This window comes from Capricornis sumatraensis, chromosome 5, assembly GCF_032405125.1.
Source record: "Capricornis sumatraensis isolate serow.1 chromosome 5, serow.2, whole genome shotgun sequence".
Classification (NCBI taxonomy): Eukaryota; Metazoa; Chordata; class Mammalia; order Artiodactyla; family Bovidae; genus Capricornis; species Capricornis sumatraensis.
Window position 1 is genome coordinate 58,920,780 of NC_091073.1, and position 14,960 is coordinate 58,935,739.

General features: G+C 36.1%; 1 protein-coding gene across 12 annotated transcripts in view; it reads right to left on the minus strand.

Moving 5' to 3' along the window:
- Positions 1-14,960, minus strand: part of FOXP2 (forkhead box P2) — a 313,730-nt gene that overhangs the window by 253,757 nt on the left and 45,013 nt on the right. For 3 of the 12 annotated variants that reach the window (XM_068972860.1, XM_068972858.1, XM_068972859.1), the window contains exon 2: positions 9,364-9,369. The exons of the other annotated variants lie outside the window; for them this stretch is intronic. In XM_068972860.1, the coding sequence (XP_068828961.1) occupies positions 9,364-9,369 (6 nt within the window). The remainder of the gene's footprint in view (positions 1-9,363; positions 9,370-14,960) is intronic. 12 annotated transcript variants of the gene reach the window in all.

The window sequence follows — 14,960 nt, forward strand, 5'->3', positions numbered from 1 at the left end:
AAACATATAAAATAACCTGTAGTTTCAATGTTGTGTCAGGAAGGGTCATTTTGATGAGAAAAGAATCCACGGATAGAGTGACTGATTTCCTATAATTTCCTATTGCCTTTAGTAGAAAGCCAAGATTTAGCCTAACTAAGCAAACTTCTATCTTTACATTTTCAAAAGAAAACAAAGAATATATCATTATAATTTGGAAAAATAAATTCTCATTTCAAATTTTACTAGCCTCCATAACATGGAGAGGATTCACATGTTAACATTTGTTCAAAGCATGGAGTAGGACTTCTGGGCTAAATGCCAATTTCTATTAGAATTATTTTCCCCTCAATCAGTAGTTCAAGCATGCATGATATGGCAATGCATAAATAGTAGCACAACAAGTAGGATATTTGAGACAATCCCTCCTGCTTGATCCTCCGGCTATATTGACTACTAATGGGATTTAATTTCTAGAGTACTGCATGTAGTTCTGGGGCTCTGCCAACTAGGGGTAAATTATGTAACTAAGAAAGGAGAGCAATCAATGGTGATTAAGTTAAAATCAGAACTTAAGCCAGTGACCTCTCTTTCAGAGCAAGTCTGGAATATTTTCATGATTAAATATCAATAACAGCAGAAAACTTCTCAGATAAGGGGGCTAACAAGGCTACAACTCAAGCGTCACTCTCTAAGGAGTTAGAACTTCTAAACATATTATTTTGATAAATGCAATTTTTATCTGAGATGAACTGCAAAGAACAGTCTTAGTATGAGTTGACTTGAACCAGGGAATCAGGTCCTTTGGGGAATTTCCTGAAAAGGGCTTGAACTTGACTTTGACAAATGCAGAGAAGCAGGATTCTAATTGCTGAGAGACAGTGTACATTAATGTCACATCTTTTCTCACTCCTAGTTCTTTAAGAAGATATTGCTTGTACTTCTCAGTGGGCAATCTTTACTTGTTCCACTCTTCTAGCAGAGGCTATTTTAATCTGTCACACTTTGGAGTCCATTTCTTAGCTTATCTTTGTAACTGTCCATTGATGCACACAGCACCTAGACTCCAACCATTTAAGTTACCCAAAAGTTTATTGTAGTTAGACAGGCGACACAGGATTTGATATGTCAATATTTCTCAGACCTGGTTAAGTTATAAAAACATATTTATATATTATTTGAGCTTTTGAAAAAATTACAGGAAAATACAGCTTAATTACTTCTCTGTAACTGTTCCTAAAATAAAAAATTTAATGTGTACAGATCATTTAAACTGTATGAAAAACTGTGGGGGGAGGGTAGGTGGTAGAATGTTTATCTATAAAACTCCAAAGGGTGGTAATTGTAATTTTATATTTGTATAATAACTAAGGTTAGTGTCCTGATTCAAACTTGTTATTGAATTCAAATACTTTATATATCAACAGATCCTCAGAGTTTGAAAAAAATTACATAATGAATAAAAGGTTGTTTCTGACAACAAATATTCATCCACAAGACATGAAATGATTCTGTGGAAGTTTAGTTCTTCCTACTAAATCAAGTTAATTTTCAACCACTATCATTGTCCACAGTGAGAGAATACTAAGAGTTGAGGGTTTTTTTACACCCTAGTATTTATTTGGAGATTGACTAATGTCTACAATGATTCTTTAAAGACCACTCTCAATTCTTCGGAGGAATTTCTCACTGCTGGGCCTATGACCCTTGACATTAAAAAGATCATCATAATCAACATGTTTCCAAGTACTGCCAAAGAGTATATACATATATTTATTTGCACATAGATACACACATACATATATATATATATATATATAATATACTGCAAATATGTTGACCTAAAGACCACCTTAGAAAATAAATGTATATGTAACTAGATATGTAGTAAATATATGGGAGACAAAGGACATAATAATTAAGAGTTGAGGTTTTGAGGTGAAAATGTCTAGATTTGAATATTTATTTCCCACCATGTAGGAAGATTATCTAATTTTCTTATTCACAATTTAGGAAATGTACCTATCCTTAACCTCCAGGGTTGTGGTGAGAATCAAATGGATAATACATGAGAAATATTCAGAACACTCCTTGGAATAAGATAAAAGTCAATAAACTTCCTAAGATGATGGTAATAATGATGAAAAGGAGTAGAACATATAAAGAAAAGAAAATAGTCAGCCTTGGCAAGAGTTCATTACTTTGAGGCAAGCAAAGGTAAAAACTATAGAAACAATCTCTTTTTTTGGCTACCAGTCTTTTCCAGCTCTCTTGAATTCAAGACATGCAACCCGGTGTTAAAGTGACTAAGTCTCTCTCAAATGTATTTTTATTATTTACACTGCTCATTCAGGTCCAAAGTTTAAGAAAAGAGAATTAGTGTTGGGATACAATTTGCTGAAAGAGTTAATGAGCAGCCAGGCTTACTAAGATGTGCAGTGTCTGCTTAATAAATGCATGGAGTGTTAAGTAAAACACCTTGAACTGAAAAAGTTAAAAAAAAATTAAAAGAACATAACAAAAAAGTTGTTAATATGTCCAACTAATGTAGTAAATAGCTTCATATGAAGTATCATATATAAATGAAATCTGTGAAACAGAATAATCTTCACTAGCATATTTTACAAACTGTTTAACATGGAAGTTTGACATGGTACTACCATGCCATTCACAGACTAATACATGTACTTTAAAATTTACTTATCAAATCTTGTTTAGATAAGTTTTTTTTTTTTTCTAATTCTCTAAGGTCTAATGCTATCTCCTAAATTGCAAATGGTTCTGAGCTACCAATGAAACTGTGTATATGTGTGTGTGTAGAGGGAAAAGATGTCATGTAAGCCTTCACAGGGCTTCTAAATACTTGGTAATAGAGCAGTAGAAGAAAACTGACAGGTAAACAAACAAAAAAACAAAAACAAAAACAAAAAGTTCTATTATTCTTTAACACAAGTATTATGCTGGGTGCTTTCATATTTATATCATCTTTAATTTTCATATCAGTCCCAGGAATTCTAAGCTTGGATTAAAATGCTAAGTCTCTAAGTTTTATTTACAGCTAATGAATGTAAAGTAGGGATTCAAACCAAGTCTATCTGATATAAAGTTTGAAAAGATTTCCACTTAGATTCTGACTGGATAGATACTGTTTGTAAAAATAAATATCCAAGTCAAGCCTTAGATTCAGTAGCTTAAATATGCCCCCTCCCCCATTACTTGATATGAGCACAGCAGAGAGATTCATGTTCAAAACCTTAGTGCCAGAATGGAGGAGAAGAAGGAGGCAAATGCAAAAGTCTGAAGGGGTGGCCTTAAATAGAGCTATACAGCTATAGTGTGAGAAGAACCATAAACAGTCCATTACTAATACTAAGAGCATTCTCATTCTAACGTTATTGACACTAGAGTGCTCAGCCACTAAGTCATGTCAATGGTTTGTGACCCCATGGACTGTAGCCTGGCATGCTCCTTTCTCCATGAGATTTTCCAGGCAAGAATATTGGAGTGGGCTGCCGTTTCCTTCCCCAGGGTAACTTTGAAATACTCAAACACTAGTTTGAGGTTTAGTTAAAATTGAATTTTTCTAGAATGCAAGTTAGGCCCACAACCTTACAAAACTTCTTGTAGAGAAATGCCTCTTATCTGTACCCGAAATGAATGCAGACAGTTTTATCACCCTCCCCTTCCAAAGCATTTGCCAAAAAGGGAGCCCTCCCTTGCATACACTGAAATGACTCCAAACCACAAGAACCACCACCACAGTAGCATCTGGGATTAATGTGATAGATGCTGCCAAGTCTTTCTCCTCACAGTTCTCACACCATCTCAGCCAGAACTGTAGGTCTAAGTCAAAAATGCCTCCCCAGAGCCAACAATTACTTTAAGTTTAAAAGAGTAACTGTGTATGATTAAATCATACCTAACAATATTTCTCTAAACACCAAAGTTATTAAAAAAAAAAAAAAAGACTTCTTGGTTTTCTTTTCCTTGAAGCCACATCCATAGCCCTGTCTGCATCATTGCCAGACCTGCAGGGTTTTGCTCGAGAAGCCATAGATCCTTTCCATTTTCACCACCCTTTTTAAAAGTAAACTCTCCTATGCATGCCTTAAAAACATAAGGTAAATGTAAACTTCACCTTTCTGATTTAGATAGTGAGCTATGTGGCACCTTATACAAATGCATTGTGTACATGTAATGAAGTCCATATCAGAGGAGCAAATTAGCAAATAAATTTAAATAAAGTCCAACAAATAGAATATAGCATTCAAAATTACTTATAAAATACTCAAATCTATACTGGTATGACTACTCTCTTACTTCAGCTAATTATACTGCCATGTGTGGCTAACAGAAATGTTTAACAAAGGCTACACACATTAACAAAGAGAATCAAAAAAGAAAAAAATAAACTTTTCTATGGCTTAACATTAGACCTATATATATATTCTCTATATGTGGAATGTAACACGTGGCTGCTCTCTCAGAGCTATTCTCATTGTAAACTAGTTATAGCTAAACTCAGACTCTGATTTATTTTTATCTATTTTTAAACAAACTAAAACTTACACTTTCAACCGAATTGATAATCCTAGAAAACAACAGATGATCAGTAACAATATATAACATTTAGTGGTTGTTGGTTAGGGGATTTTTACTAAAGGATTTGCTATAAACCACTACAGACCTCATCTCACCTGGTAAAGAATCTGCCTGCAATGTGCGAGACCTGGGTTCATGGGAAGCCAGGGGAAGATCCCTGGATCATTGGCAAGATTCTCTGGAGAAGGGAACGGCTACCCACTCTAATATTCTGGCCTGGAGAATTCCATGGACTGTATAGCTCCTGGGGTCACAAAGAGTCAGACACGCCTGAGTGACTTTCATTCATTACTACAGACCTCACTACTGACAAAACTTTACAGTTAAATTTTCAAATAGTTTTCCAGTCTATGCACTTTTTCAACAACAGCATTCTCTCTGTTATTTATATCTACTTTGTAAGAGAACGTCATTCATTGCTTGAGCTTCCTCATCCATCAGTCTCATATACTCTGATATTTCTTCCCAACTGCCATCTCTTGATTTGCTCTAGTCCTGTGTTTTGCACAGTAGTATGTTTGAATTGCTTTATGGGCATATGGAGAGAAGGCAATGGCAACCCACTCCAGTACTCTTGCCTGGAGAATCCCATGGGCGGAGGAACCTGGTAGGCTGCAGTCCATGGGGTCACGAAGAGTTGGACACAACTGAGCGACTTCACTTTCACTTTTCACTTTCATGCATTGGAGAAGGAAATGGCAACCCACTCCAGTGTTCTTGCCTGGAGAATCCCAGGGACGGGGGAGCCTGGTGGGCTGCCGTCTATGGGGTCGCACAGAGTCAGACACGACTGAAGCGACTTAGCAGCAGCAGCAGCAGCAGCATGGGCATATGGACAAGTTATTGGTGAAGTGACTTAGGTTCTAACTCAAAAGAAAATTAAGACAAGCTTGAAAGTATAACCTTTTCAAATAAGGAGGAATATAGGAAATGAGTACCACTTGGTACTAGACCAACAAAATGAGTCTGAAATTAAGTTTTACTTCTATAGGCCTTATGAGGCAAGACTGTCAAAACTTGATAAATATGCAGCCATCCAATATACGTCCATTTATTCATTCACTTCTCCTTCTGTCAAATATTTATAGAAATCAATGTTCAAGGTATGTATGATATATTCTATATTTAGTTTTGAAACAATGAAACAGTGACATATATTTTAAAATACACTTAAAGGTCACCCATAATTCCATTACCAAATAGCAGGCATTTTAGTATTTATAAATGTGTCTATTGTTTGTCCAAATGTATGTGTAATATGTTGCAGTTCAAAAGTTACAATTTTATATTCTTCAGACTTTAAATTTTAATGAACTTCTCAATATGCTTTGAACACTTTGTGACTTACCACAATTTCAGGTTTGGGGATCAACTTTTTAGCCATTTTTCATTTGGAAACATTCAAGACTGCATGAAAGTAAAAGAATGGCAATTTTGTGTGTGTGTGTGTGTGTGTGTGTGTACTGCATCGCCCCTTCTATGGCTCTATGATAGATCCATGAAGAGGCAGAATGGAACTTATGTTGGGCCCTCTGAACACAGCCGTAAGAGTAAGTAAATGAAGTGGTTGTTCTTTCGCGTTACCCCAGGGTATTTTAATATCTCTCCCTCTCTTGGTGCCTTAAAACTAAGCTCTTTTAAGAATATTTGAAAGTAATTTTGAGATAAATATGATCACATTTTCCATTAATATTTTAAAATATCATTTTTGTTACTTGAATAATTTTTACAAGAGATTGGAGGGAATAAGATCTTAAATTTTCATTCAAAACTCAGATTAGAAGCATCTGTTCTAAAGGAAGTGAAAAGATTTCTTAATTTTTAAATGAGAAAACTGAAGCCTGAGAATTTCAAAGATGTGGCTCAAACATATATCTGCATTGCAATTTAAATATATAAAAAGAAAAATGGAATCAGGAGACAACTTGTCAACTTAATAATAGATTGTAGCTTATTGCTAGTTTTGTCCAAGGATTTGGGAGGAAATTAGTTATTTTTGTTTGTTTTTCAACATACATTAGAGTTTTGTCTGACATTTTTTATTCCTAATAATAACTTCCTTGACAGGTCAGTTGGTAAAGAATCCACTTGCAATGCAAGAGACCCTGGTTTAATTCCTGGGTTAGGAAGATCCACTGGAGAAGGGATAGACTACCCATTCCAGTGGCTCAACTGGTAAAGAATCTGCCTTCAGTGCAGGTTTGATCCCTGAGTTGGGAAGACTGCCTGGAGAGGAGAAGGCTACCCACTCCAGTGTTCAGGCCTATACAGTCCATGGGGTCACAAAGAGTCAGACATGACTGAGATACTTCCACTAGTTCAGTTCTCTATATTCCTAATAATGAAGAGCTATAGATTTTTCTTTAGCTATTCCTCTTAGTACTTCAAAACAAGTACATTTTTAAAAGACTCAAACTGTACCTTATCATAGACTATGGGAAGATACATTGCTGTGAGGCACCTCCTAGTAGGAAAATCACTGAACACTCAGAAATAATGTCAGGAAAATATTTCTAGGATTAAAAACAGTAAGTATGCTTAAGGCAGGCATAAACACATAGCAGGGGAGATGAAAGATGAATCTGACTAAGAGAGAAGATAATCTACCAATCATTTTCTGACTGCTGCTGCTAAGTCACTTCAGTCTTATCCAACTCTGTGCGATCCCATAGACGGCAGCCCACCAGGCTCCCCAGTCCCTGGGATTCTCCAGGCAAGAACACTGGAGTGGGTTGCCATTTCCTTCTCCAATGCATGAAAGTGAAAAGTGAAAGTGAAGTCGCTCAGTCGTGTCCGACTCTTTGCGACCCCATGGACTGCAGCCTACGAGGCTCTTCTGCCCATGGGGTTTTCCAGGCAAGAGTACTGGAGTGGGTTGTCGTTTCCTTCTCCAATCATTTTCTGAAAGACACTACTAACACAGGGTACTAAAAATCTTTGGGGCCTCATCAGGAAGAGTTCTGGAAGGAAACAGGTATTCTGAGTTCTAAACCATGGTACAATTATAGTTAAACATTTATGAGGGATTGCAGTTGGCAGATCTCAAGAAGAAAATATGTATTATAAAACATTTTTAATAAAGAACATCTAAACAAAAAGAGCTAACACTATTAAGGTATTGGAGAGACTTTTAAGAGGAAGAAGACTGAGTAAGGCTATGTTCACATAATTCATCATAGTGAAGCATATGGATATGTTGATTGGGGATTTCACTAAATGCCACAGCACCACAACATTTGGGAGTCTCCTGGGTCTCTCTTTGGGCCAAAAATAAAAGTAGTTATTACTCATTAGCAGGCAATAGAATTAAGAAACTTATACAGGATTATCTGGGAAAAAGGAGAGTGAAAAAGCTGACTTTAAACTCAACAGAATAGTGGCATCCAGTCCCATCACTTCCTGGCAAGAAGATAGGGAAAAAATGGAAATAGTGACAGACTTATTTTCTTAGGCTCCATCATCACTGTTGATGGTGACTGCAGTCATGGAATTAAAAGACATTTTCTCCTTGGAAGAAAAGCTACAATAAACCTAGACAACATATTAAAAAGCAGAGACATCACTTCACTGACAAAGATCTTATAGTCAGAGCTATGGTTTTTCCAGTAGTCATGTACAGATATGAGAGCTGGACTCTAAAGAATACTGAGTGCCAGAGAACTGATGCTTCTGAACTGTGGTGCTGGAGAAGACTCTTGAGAGTCCCTCAGACAGCAAGGAGTTCAAACTACTCAATCCTAAAAGAATTCAACCTCAGATATTCAGTGGAAGTATGAATGCTGAAGCTCCAATATTTTGGCCACCTGATGCGAAGAGCTGAATAATTGGAAAAGACCCTGATGCTGGGAAAATCTGAGGGCAGGCAGAGAAGGGGTGATACAGATTGAGATGGTTGGATAGCATCACTGACTTAATGGACATGAGTTTGAGCAAACTCTGCAAGATAGTGAAGGACAGGGAAGCCTGGCGTGCTGCAGTCCATGGGGTTGCAAAGAGTTGGACATGACTTAGTGACTGAACAACAACAACAAAATTCAGGATTATGGTCCAACTTAAGAATATGTACAAAAGGAAATTAAATAAATTTGTGAATGAGGGATGAATAGTGAGTTACTATGGTCACATGGAAATGCTGACATTATTGAGAACCAAAGGACTGGGTCTGGCTTATCTCTTTTTCTCTCTCTGATGAAAGAGAAACTGAACTCAAGTAGCTGATAAATCAGAATCCATACCACATTTGAGGAACCTCATGCTAATTTGTCTTGGTTTTTTATAGATTTATTCTTTGCATTATTACCTTGTCCAGTAGAGTTCTGCAAGGTGTGACAAAAAGGAGCAAAAATGTGGATAGCAGTGACAACTCTAGATCTATCTCTGTCTATATGCTTTTTCTGTGACCTTATCATTTCTCTTTTTTTGGTAGATCACCAACTTTCAGTGTGGTATATCAATTACTCAGCTATGTGATCCCATTCCTTCACTTACACAACTAAGCAAAAGTCTGCAAAAAGTTCAGAAGCAGACTTCATATAATAATAGATTTAATATATCTATAGGCTTAAGTTAGTATTTAGAAAAGTTCATATGCAGAATTTTCTTTTCTCAATAAGCAACCAAACCAAGTCCTTAAGACAGTGGTTAACAATGTTCTGCAATTCTCTATGCCATAATGATCGATTTTAAAATGTATTTTCATCATTACTAAGGCTCTTTTTTTCTAAGTAAAATGGAACAGGAAAGTGGACACTAATTTAATCTTCTCCTTTTGTAAACATGTACTTGTTCCTTCCCTATCTACACAACTTTTTGATCATATTCCTCCTTCTATTCTAATAGTGGGTTTTTTCTGTTTAAGAATGTAATCAGATTTTGTGAAAGTTGACTTTTTGTAAAAGTAGGCTGTTTGTAAAGATGTCCTGGACATCATTGTAAACAGTACTTAAAAAGGATTCTCATGGTCTGTAATTAACAGTATATACTGACAAATTTTTCTGAGAGGAATGTCGGTGAAACAGAAGGTTTCACAGCTGAAAACTAAGATTTTTTTCCCCCCAAAGGAGAAGTCATAGCTAGTAGACATTTCTGTACATGGAAACTCAACTCTAGAAATATGAATAGAAATTTTTAAAAAGATAAAATCCTAAATTCTATTTTTTACACACTGAGATATGATGAACAGTAAATTAACTGCAAAATTTTAGATAAAGGACCATATAATTAAGTTTTCTTTAATTATTGACTTATGATTTACCCAGAAACAAATCTATATAGTATTTTTTTCTTGGAATATCTGAAATAAAATATTTACACAACTGTCCTACTATTGGTAACCACAGTAATCCACTAATTATTAACTAATGAGTTGCCGAGTAGTCTGTCATTTGTTCACATTAGAGCCTCTAACTGATTAATGGCATCGTGCTTATTTTTCAACACAATATCTTGATCATCCAGAGCATTACTAAATCCTCCCATTTACCCTCAGTTATTTCATATTCTGATTGAAACCAAAATCGGTTTCATTCCATGGTATTTGCCATTAGTTCAGGCAAACAGGTTCTTTTAATTTTTTCAACTTTATCAGTTCAAGGGGTTTCACTTGTCTTAACACTCCATGAATGTATTAGATGCTGAAAATCTTAGTAAGTCTGGCTACTCACCAACTCTTTCAGCAAATCATATTCCAAATCCTAACCAAAACCAAAACTAAATCAAATCCCAAAACCAAACCAAATCAAATCAAATCCCAAACCTGGGTAGCACACAAAAAGCAAATCTGGTCATGACTGGAGCAGCACATAGCTTTGGCAGACAATAAACTAGCCTCCAAGTTGGAAGAAAGTTAAGTCCTAAGGATCTGAGCAAGCAGTTAATGTAGGACAACAACAGAGGTAGTAATAAATTCTAATAGGAAATGGAAAGGAGCAATCAAGAATTTATCATAAGGAGGAAGACATTGACAAGGATCTGGAAATACAGGTGAGTGGGAATTTTTAACTAAAAAAAAAAGGTGCAAGAGTGAGAAAGAGTATCCTGCACTTAGAAACTAGATGAATAAGGACACAGAAATATAAAGGTATGTAGCAAATGATTAGCTGAGGCAGCTTATTTAACTTACATGCAGAGTACATCATTCAAAATGCTGACCTGGATGAATTGCAAGCTATAATCAAGATCGCTGGGAGAAATATCAACAACCTCACATATGCAGATGATACCACTCTAACAGCAGAAAGCAAGGGAGAACTAAAGAGCCTCTTGATGAAAGTGAAAGAGAGTGAAAAGGCTGACTTAAAACTCAGCATTCATAAAACTAAGATGATGGCATCTGGTCCTGCCACTTCATGGCAAATAGATGGGGGAAAAGTGGACAGAGAGGCAGATTTTCTTTTCCTGGGCTTCCAAAATTACTGTAGATGGTGACTGCAGCCATGAAATTTAAAAAAAAAAAAATCTTGCTCCTTTGAAGAGAAGCTATGACAAACCTAGACAGCATATTAAAAAAGCAGAGATATCACTTTACTGACAAAGGTCCATATAGTCAAAGTTATGGTTTTTCCAGTAGTTGTGCACAGATATGAGTTGGACCATAAAGAAGGCTGAGTGCTTCTGAATTGTGGTTCTGGAGAAGACTCGTGACAATCTTCTGGACTGCAAAGAGATCAAACCAGTCAATCCTAAAAGAAATTAATCTCAAATATTCATTGGAAAGACAGATCTTGACGCTGAAGCTCCAATACTTTGGCCACCTGATGCAAAGAACTGACTCACTTGGAAAGACCCTGATGCTGGGAATGATTGAGGGCAGGAATGAAATAGGGTGACAGAGGCCGAGATGGTTGGATGGCATTACTTACTCTTTGGACATGAGTTTGAACAAACTCTGGGAGACAGCGAAGGACAGGGAAGCCTAGTGTGCTGCAATCCATGGGGTTGCAAAGAGTTGGACATGAATTAGTGACTGAACAATAGCAACAACTGAGGCACAGTGTGATGCTGTGGTGGGAAAGGAGACCTGAAAGGGAGGTTGAGGACAGATCAATGCAGGACTGCTTGGGGACAGAAAAGAGACAGAAATGCACTGTTCTCTAAATACAAATCAAATGAAATGGTTAATCACTAGGTCATTTTTTTTTATGCTGAATGTGAATAATAATTTTCAATGTTTTATTAATTTGTATTGGCTAAAGTGCCATACTGAATAGCAGGACAGAGATATTTTGTGAGGAAATATATCATTGCATGAGAAATCACTTACTTATGACTTTAAAACACTCATGGAGTTATGAAATGTATTAGAGTAGACTGTCAAGGCAGAATAGAGAAAAGTCCTTTAACAAACACTAACACAGGAATGCAGCAGATTGAGGGGGTTCATGTGGACAGGGCTGACACCGTTCAAGGGAAAGCATCAAGGAATAAATAATATTCAAGCTAAATCTTAGGGAAAAAACTCAATTTTGATAATTAAAGACAGTAAACGAAAGGATGGTAGAGGAAGATAGAGGTGCATGAGAAAAGCACCATAATGTAGTATTTTGTCCAATTTAAGGAAGACAAGTACATAGAGAAAATCGACTGCTTCCATCAAGGGTGGGACAAAAATGGGTAGAAGGACGATAGTAGGCAGGATGAACTGGAAGTTTAACTGGATTTGCATATTGAGAAAAGATAATAAAATGCTTATGTATCATTAAAAATATTCAGTAGTCAATATAAAGCCAAAGGAAGGTGGAAGAGGAAAAGTGCAATAACTAAATTGACCTAATAATAAAAAATCTCTGGCAGCAGTATGAAGAATAGAGATCATTCATCCATATATTCATCCAATAAGTAGAGACTCAGCTTCTACATTATGTAAAGAATTGGGTCACATTTGGGCATACAATGAACAAACAAAATAGGCTATGATATCAAATACAGGTGTTAATCAAATAACCATATACATAATGTATAACAAAAGCCAGTGATAACTGCCATGAATAATCTTTACAAAGGTATTTCATTTGGTTTGGAGTATCCAGGAAAGCTCCTTAAAGAAGGCAAGATTAAATCAAAGTCTGAAAGATTGATAGGAATTAATCTGATATGTATCTTTAAGTATTTTGAAGGACGGCTGTGGGAGTTACAAAGAAAATATTATAAGCAGAAGGAAGAGCTTGTACAGGAAATAATGGTCCAAGAATGAAACTGTAAGGCAAGTTGTTGGAACTCAGAGAGCAATGGGAGTTTGGGATTAGAAGAGGCAAACTATTATACATAGGATGGATAAACAACAAGGTCCAACTACATAGCAGGGAACTATTTGCAATATCCTGTGACAAACAATGGAAAATAATATGAAAAATTATATATGTGTGTATATATATATGTACATATGCACACAGACACATACACACATATGTTGGGGCTTTCCTGGTGGTCCAGTGGTAAAGAACCCGCCTGCCAATGCAGGGGATGCAAGTTCGATCCCTGGGTTGGGAAGATCCCCTGGAGAGGGAAATGACAACCTACTCCAGGATTCTTGCCTGGGAAATCCCATGGACAGAGGAGCCTGTTGGGCTACAGTTCATGGGGTCACAAAAGAGTCAGACATGACTTAGCAACTAAACAACAATGAAACATACACGTGTGTGTGTGTGTGTGTGTATAATTGAATCACTTTGTTGTACAGAAGAAATTGACACAACACTGTAAATCAACAGTACTTCAAATAATTTAAGAAAAGAGAGAGCGAGCAATGAGGGGAAAAGAGTGAGATTAGAGCAGAGACACTAGCCATGCAAAGAGCCCCGAGAGAAACCGGTGTTTGTTTCTAACACTAAAAAGTTACTGAAATTTTATTTCATTTGCAAGGCAGTTCATGAAATGTCCTCAATTCAATATTTTGTAGACATTCATTATATTTTAACTATAAATTCCTTGAAGAATTATCTAGAGTAAATTCATACATGCAACTGTTTTAAGTGCAATGTGATAAGGACAACAAAACTCTATTTGCTTTCCAAACAGGAAAAGCTTGAATAGATTCATGTTTTAGTAACCCAAAGTGTCAAAGATGGCTAATGGACATCATATCTTTCACATCATAACTACTTTCATTTCATTATTTTTATACCCTATATATTTCATATAATAATTATATAAATATCTGAAATATTTTCTTTAAACATATCATGGAAGAAAGAGAGAGAGAGGAAGAGGGAGAGGGAGGATAAGGAAGGGAAGGAGGGAGGAAGGCAAGAGTTAATAGTGATTTCATTTGCATACTTTTGAAACTGTCATTGCATACTAAAGAACAAAACGTTTGCTTCCTTTTTATTGCCATTTTACCAACATGCCAATTTATAAAATTAAGTTGAGACTGGCCTCTTATGATAAAGACAGTTATGGATGTTTAAACTTTCCAGTCATGGATGTTTCCTACATTACCATGCATCTCAACTAAAATATAAACGTTTTGCTCTCATTTTTAAATATCTTTCAAGAAACTCACCACTGTGTGAAGGTCACTAGCAGTGAGCTTTGAGGTAACCACAGAGTCAAGAATAAGGGTGAGCTGCTTAGAAAGTCCAGAAAGCACTAAATCAAAAAAGGAAGTTTCTCCTTTCTTGTTTTTCAGCTGGTCAGCTTTGCTCTTTTAATCTAATATATTCTGGTGGGATACTGCATATGACAAAGTATATTCTGTCATAGTAACCTTTTTTTTTCTTTTGAAAACTTGGCTGATACCTTCAAAATACATATATATATTTCCATTTATAAAGGCAACAATGGAAGAAGGAAGATGTAGAGACAGCTCTGATTCTCCAAGCCTTACACTCAGGACATTTGAACTGGTGGTCAGGCAACCCGAGAGGCAGAGTGGTACAGAAGCAGGTCATAGGGCATAATAGAGCAAAAGAGAAAAGAAGCAAAGAGAAACAGTCATTTCAGAAGCCTAAGACAGGCCAAGTGAACACTGGAGATAGAGAAGAGCTTTATTAAAAACTCTTATGTGCAAAATCCAAACACAAAATCTTCAAAGTATTTAGTTTTCATTAACCACACTCTTTCATTAAGTAAGTGAAATATTTACCAAGCACATTTTACATCTCAGATTCTGTGTTAACTGATGACAACTGAAAGAGGAATAACCCAGTGTCTTCAAAAAGCTCACAAGAGTTTGTGAGGAACAAACATAGCAAGATAGTTTTAATATAGTATAACATGCATATACAGAATTTTTGTAAGAGCAAAGAGGAAGGACACCTAACTTGGTATGGAAGAATTCCTTGGAAACCTTTCTGAAAGAGAAAATGCTATAAATTTAAAAAGAATGAAGAGCCACTTTTGTTTTTGTTTTTTTCAAGATGTCATGAACAACGGCAGGTTCT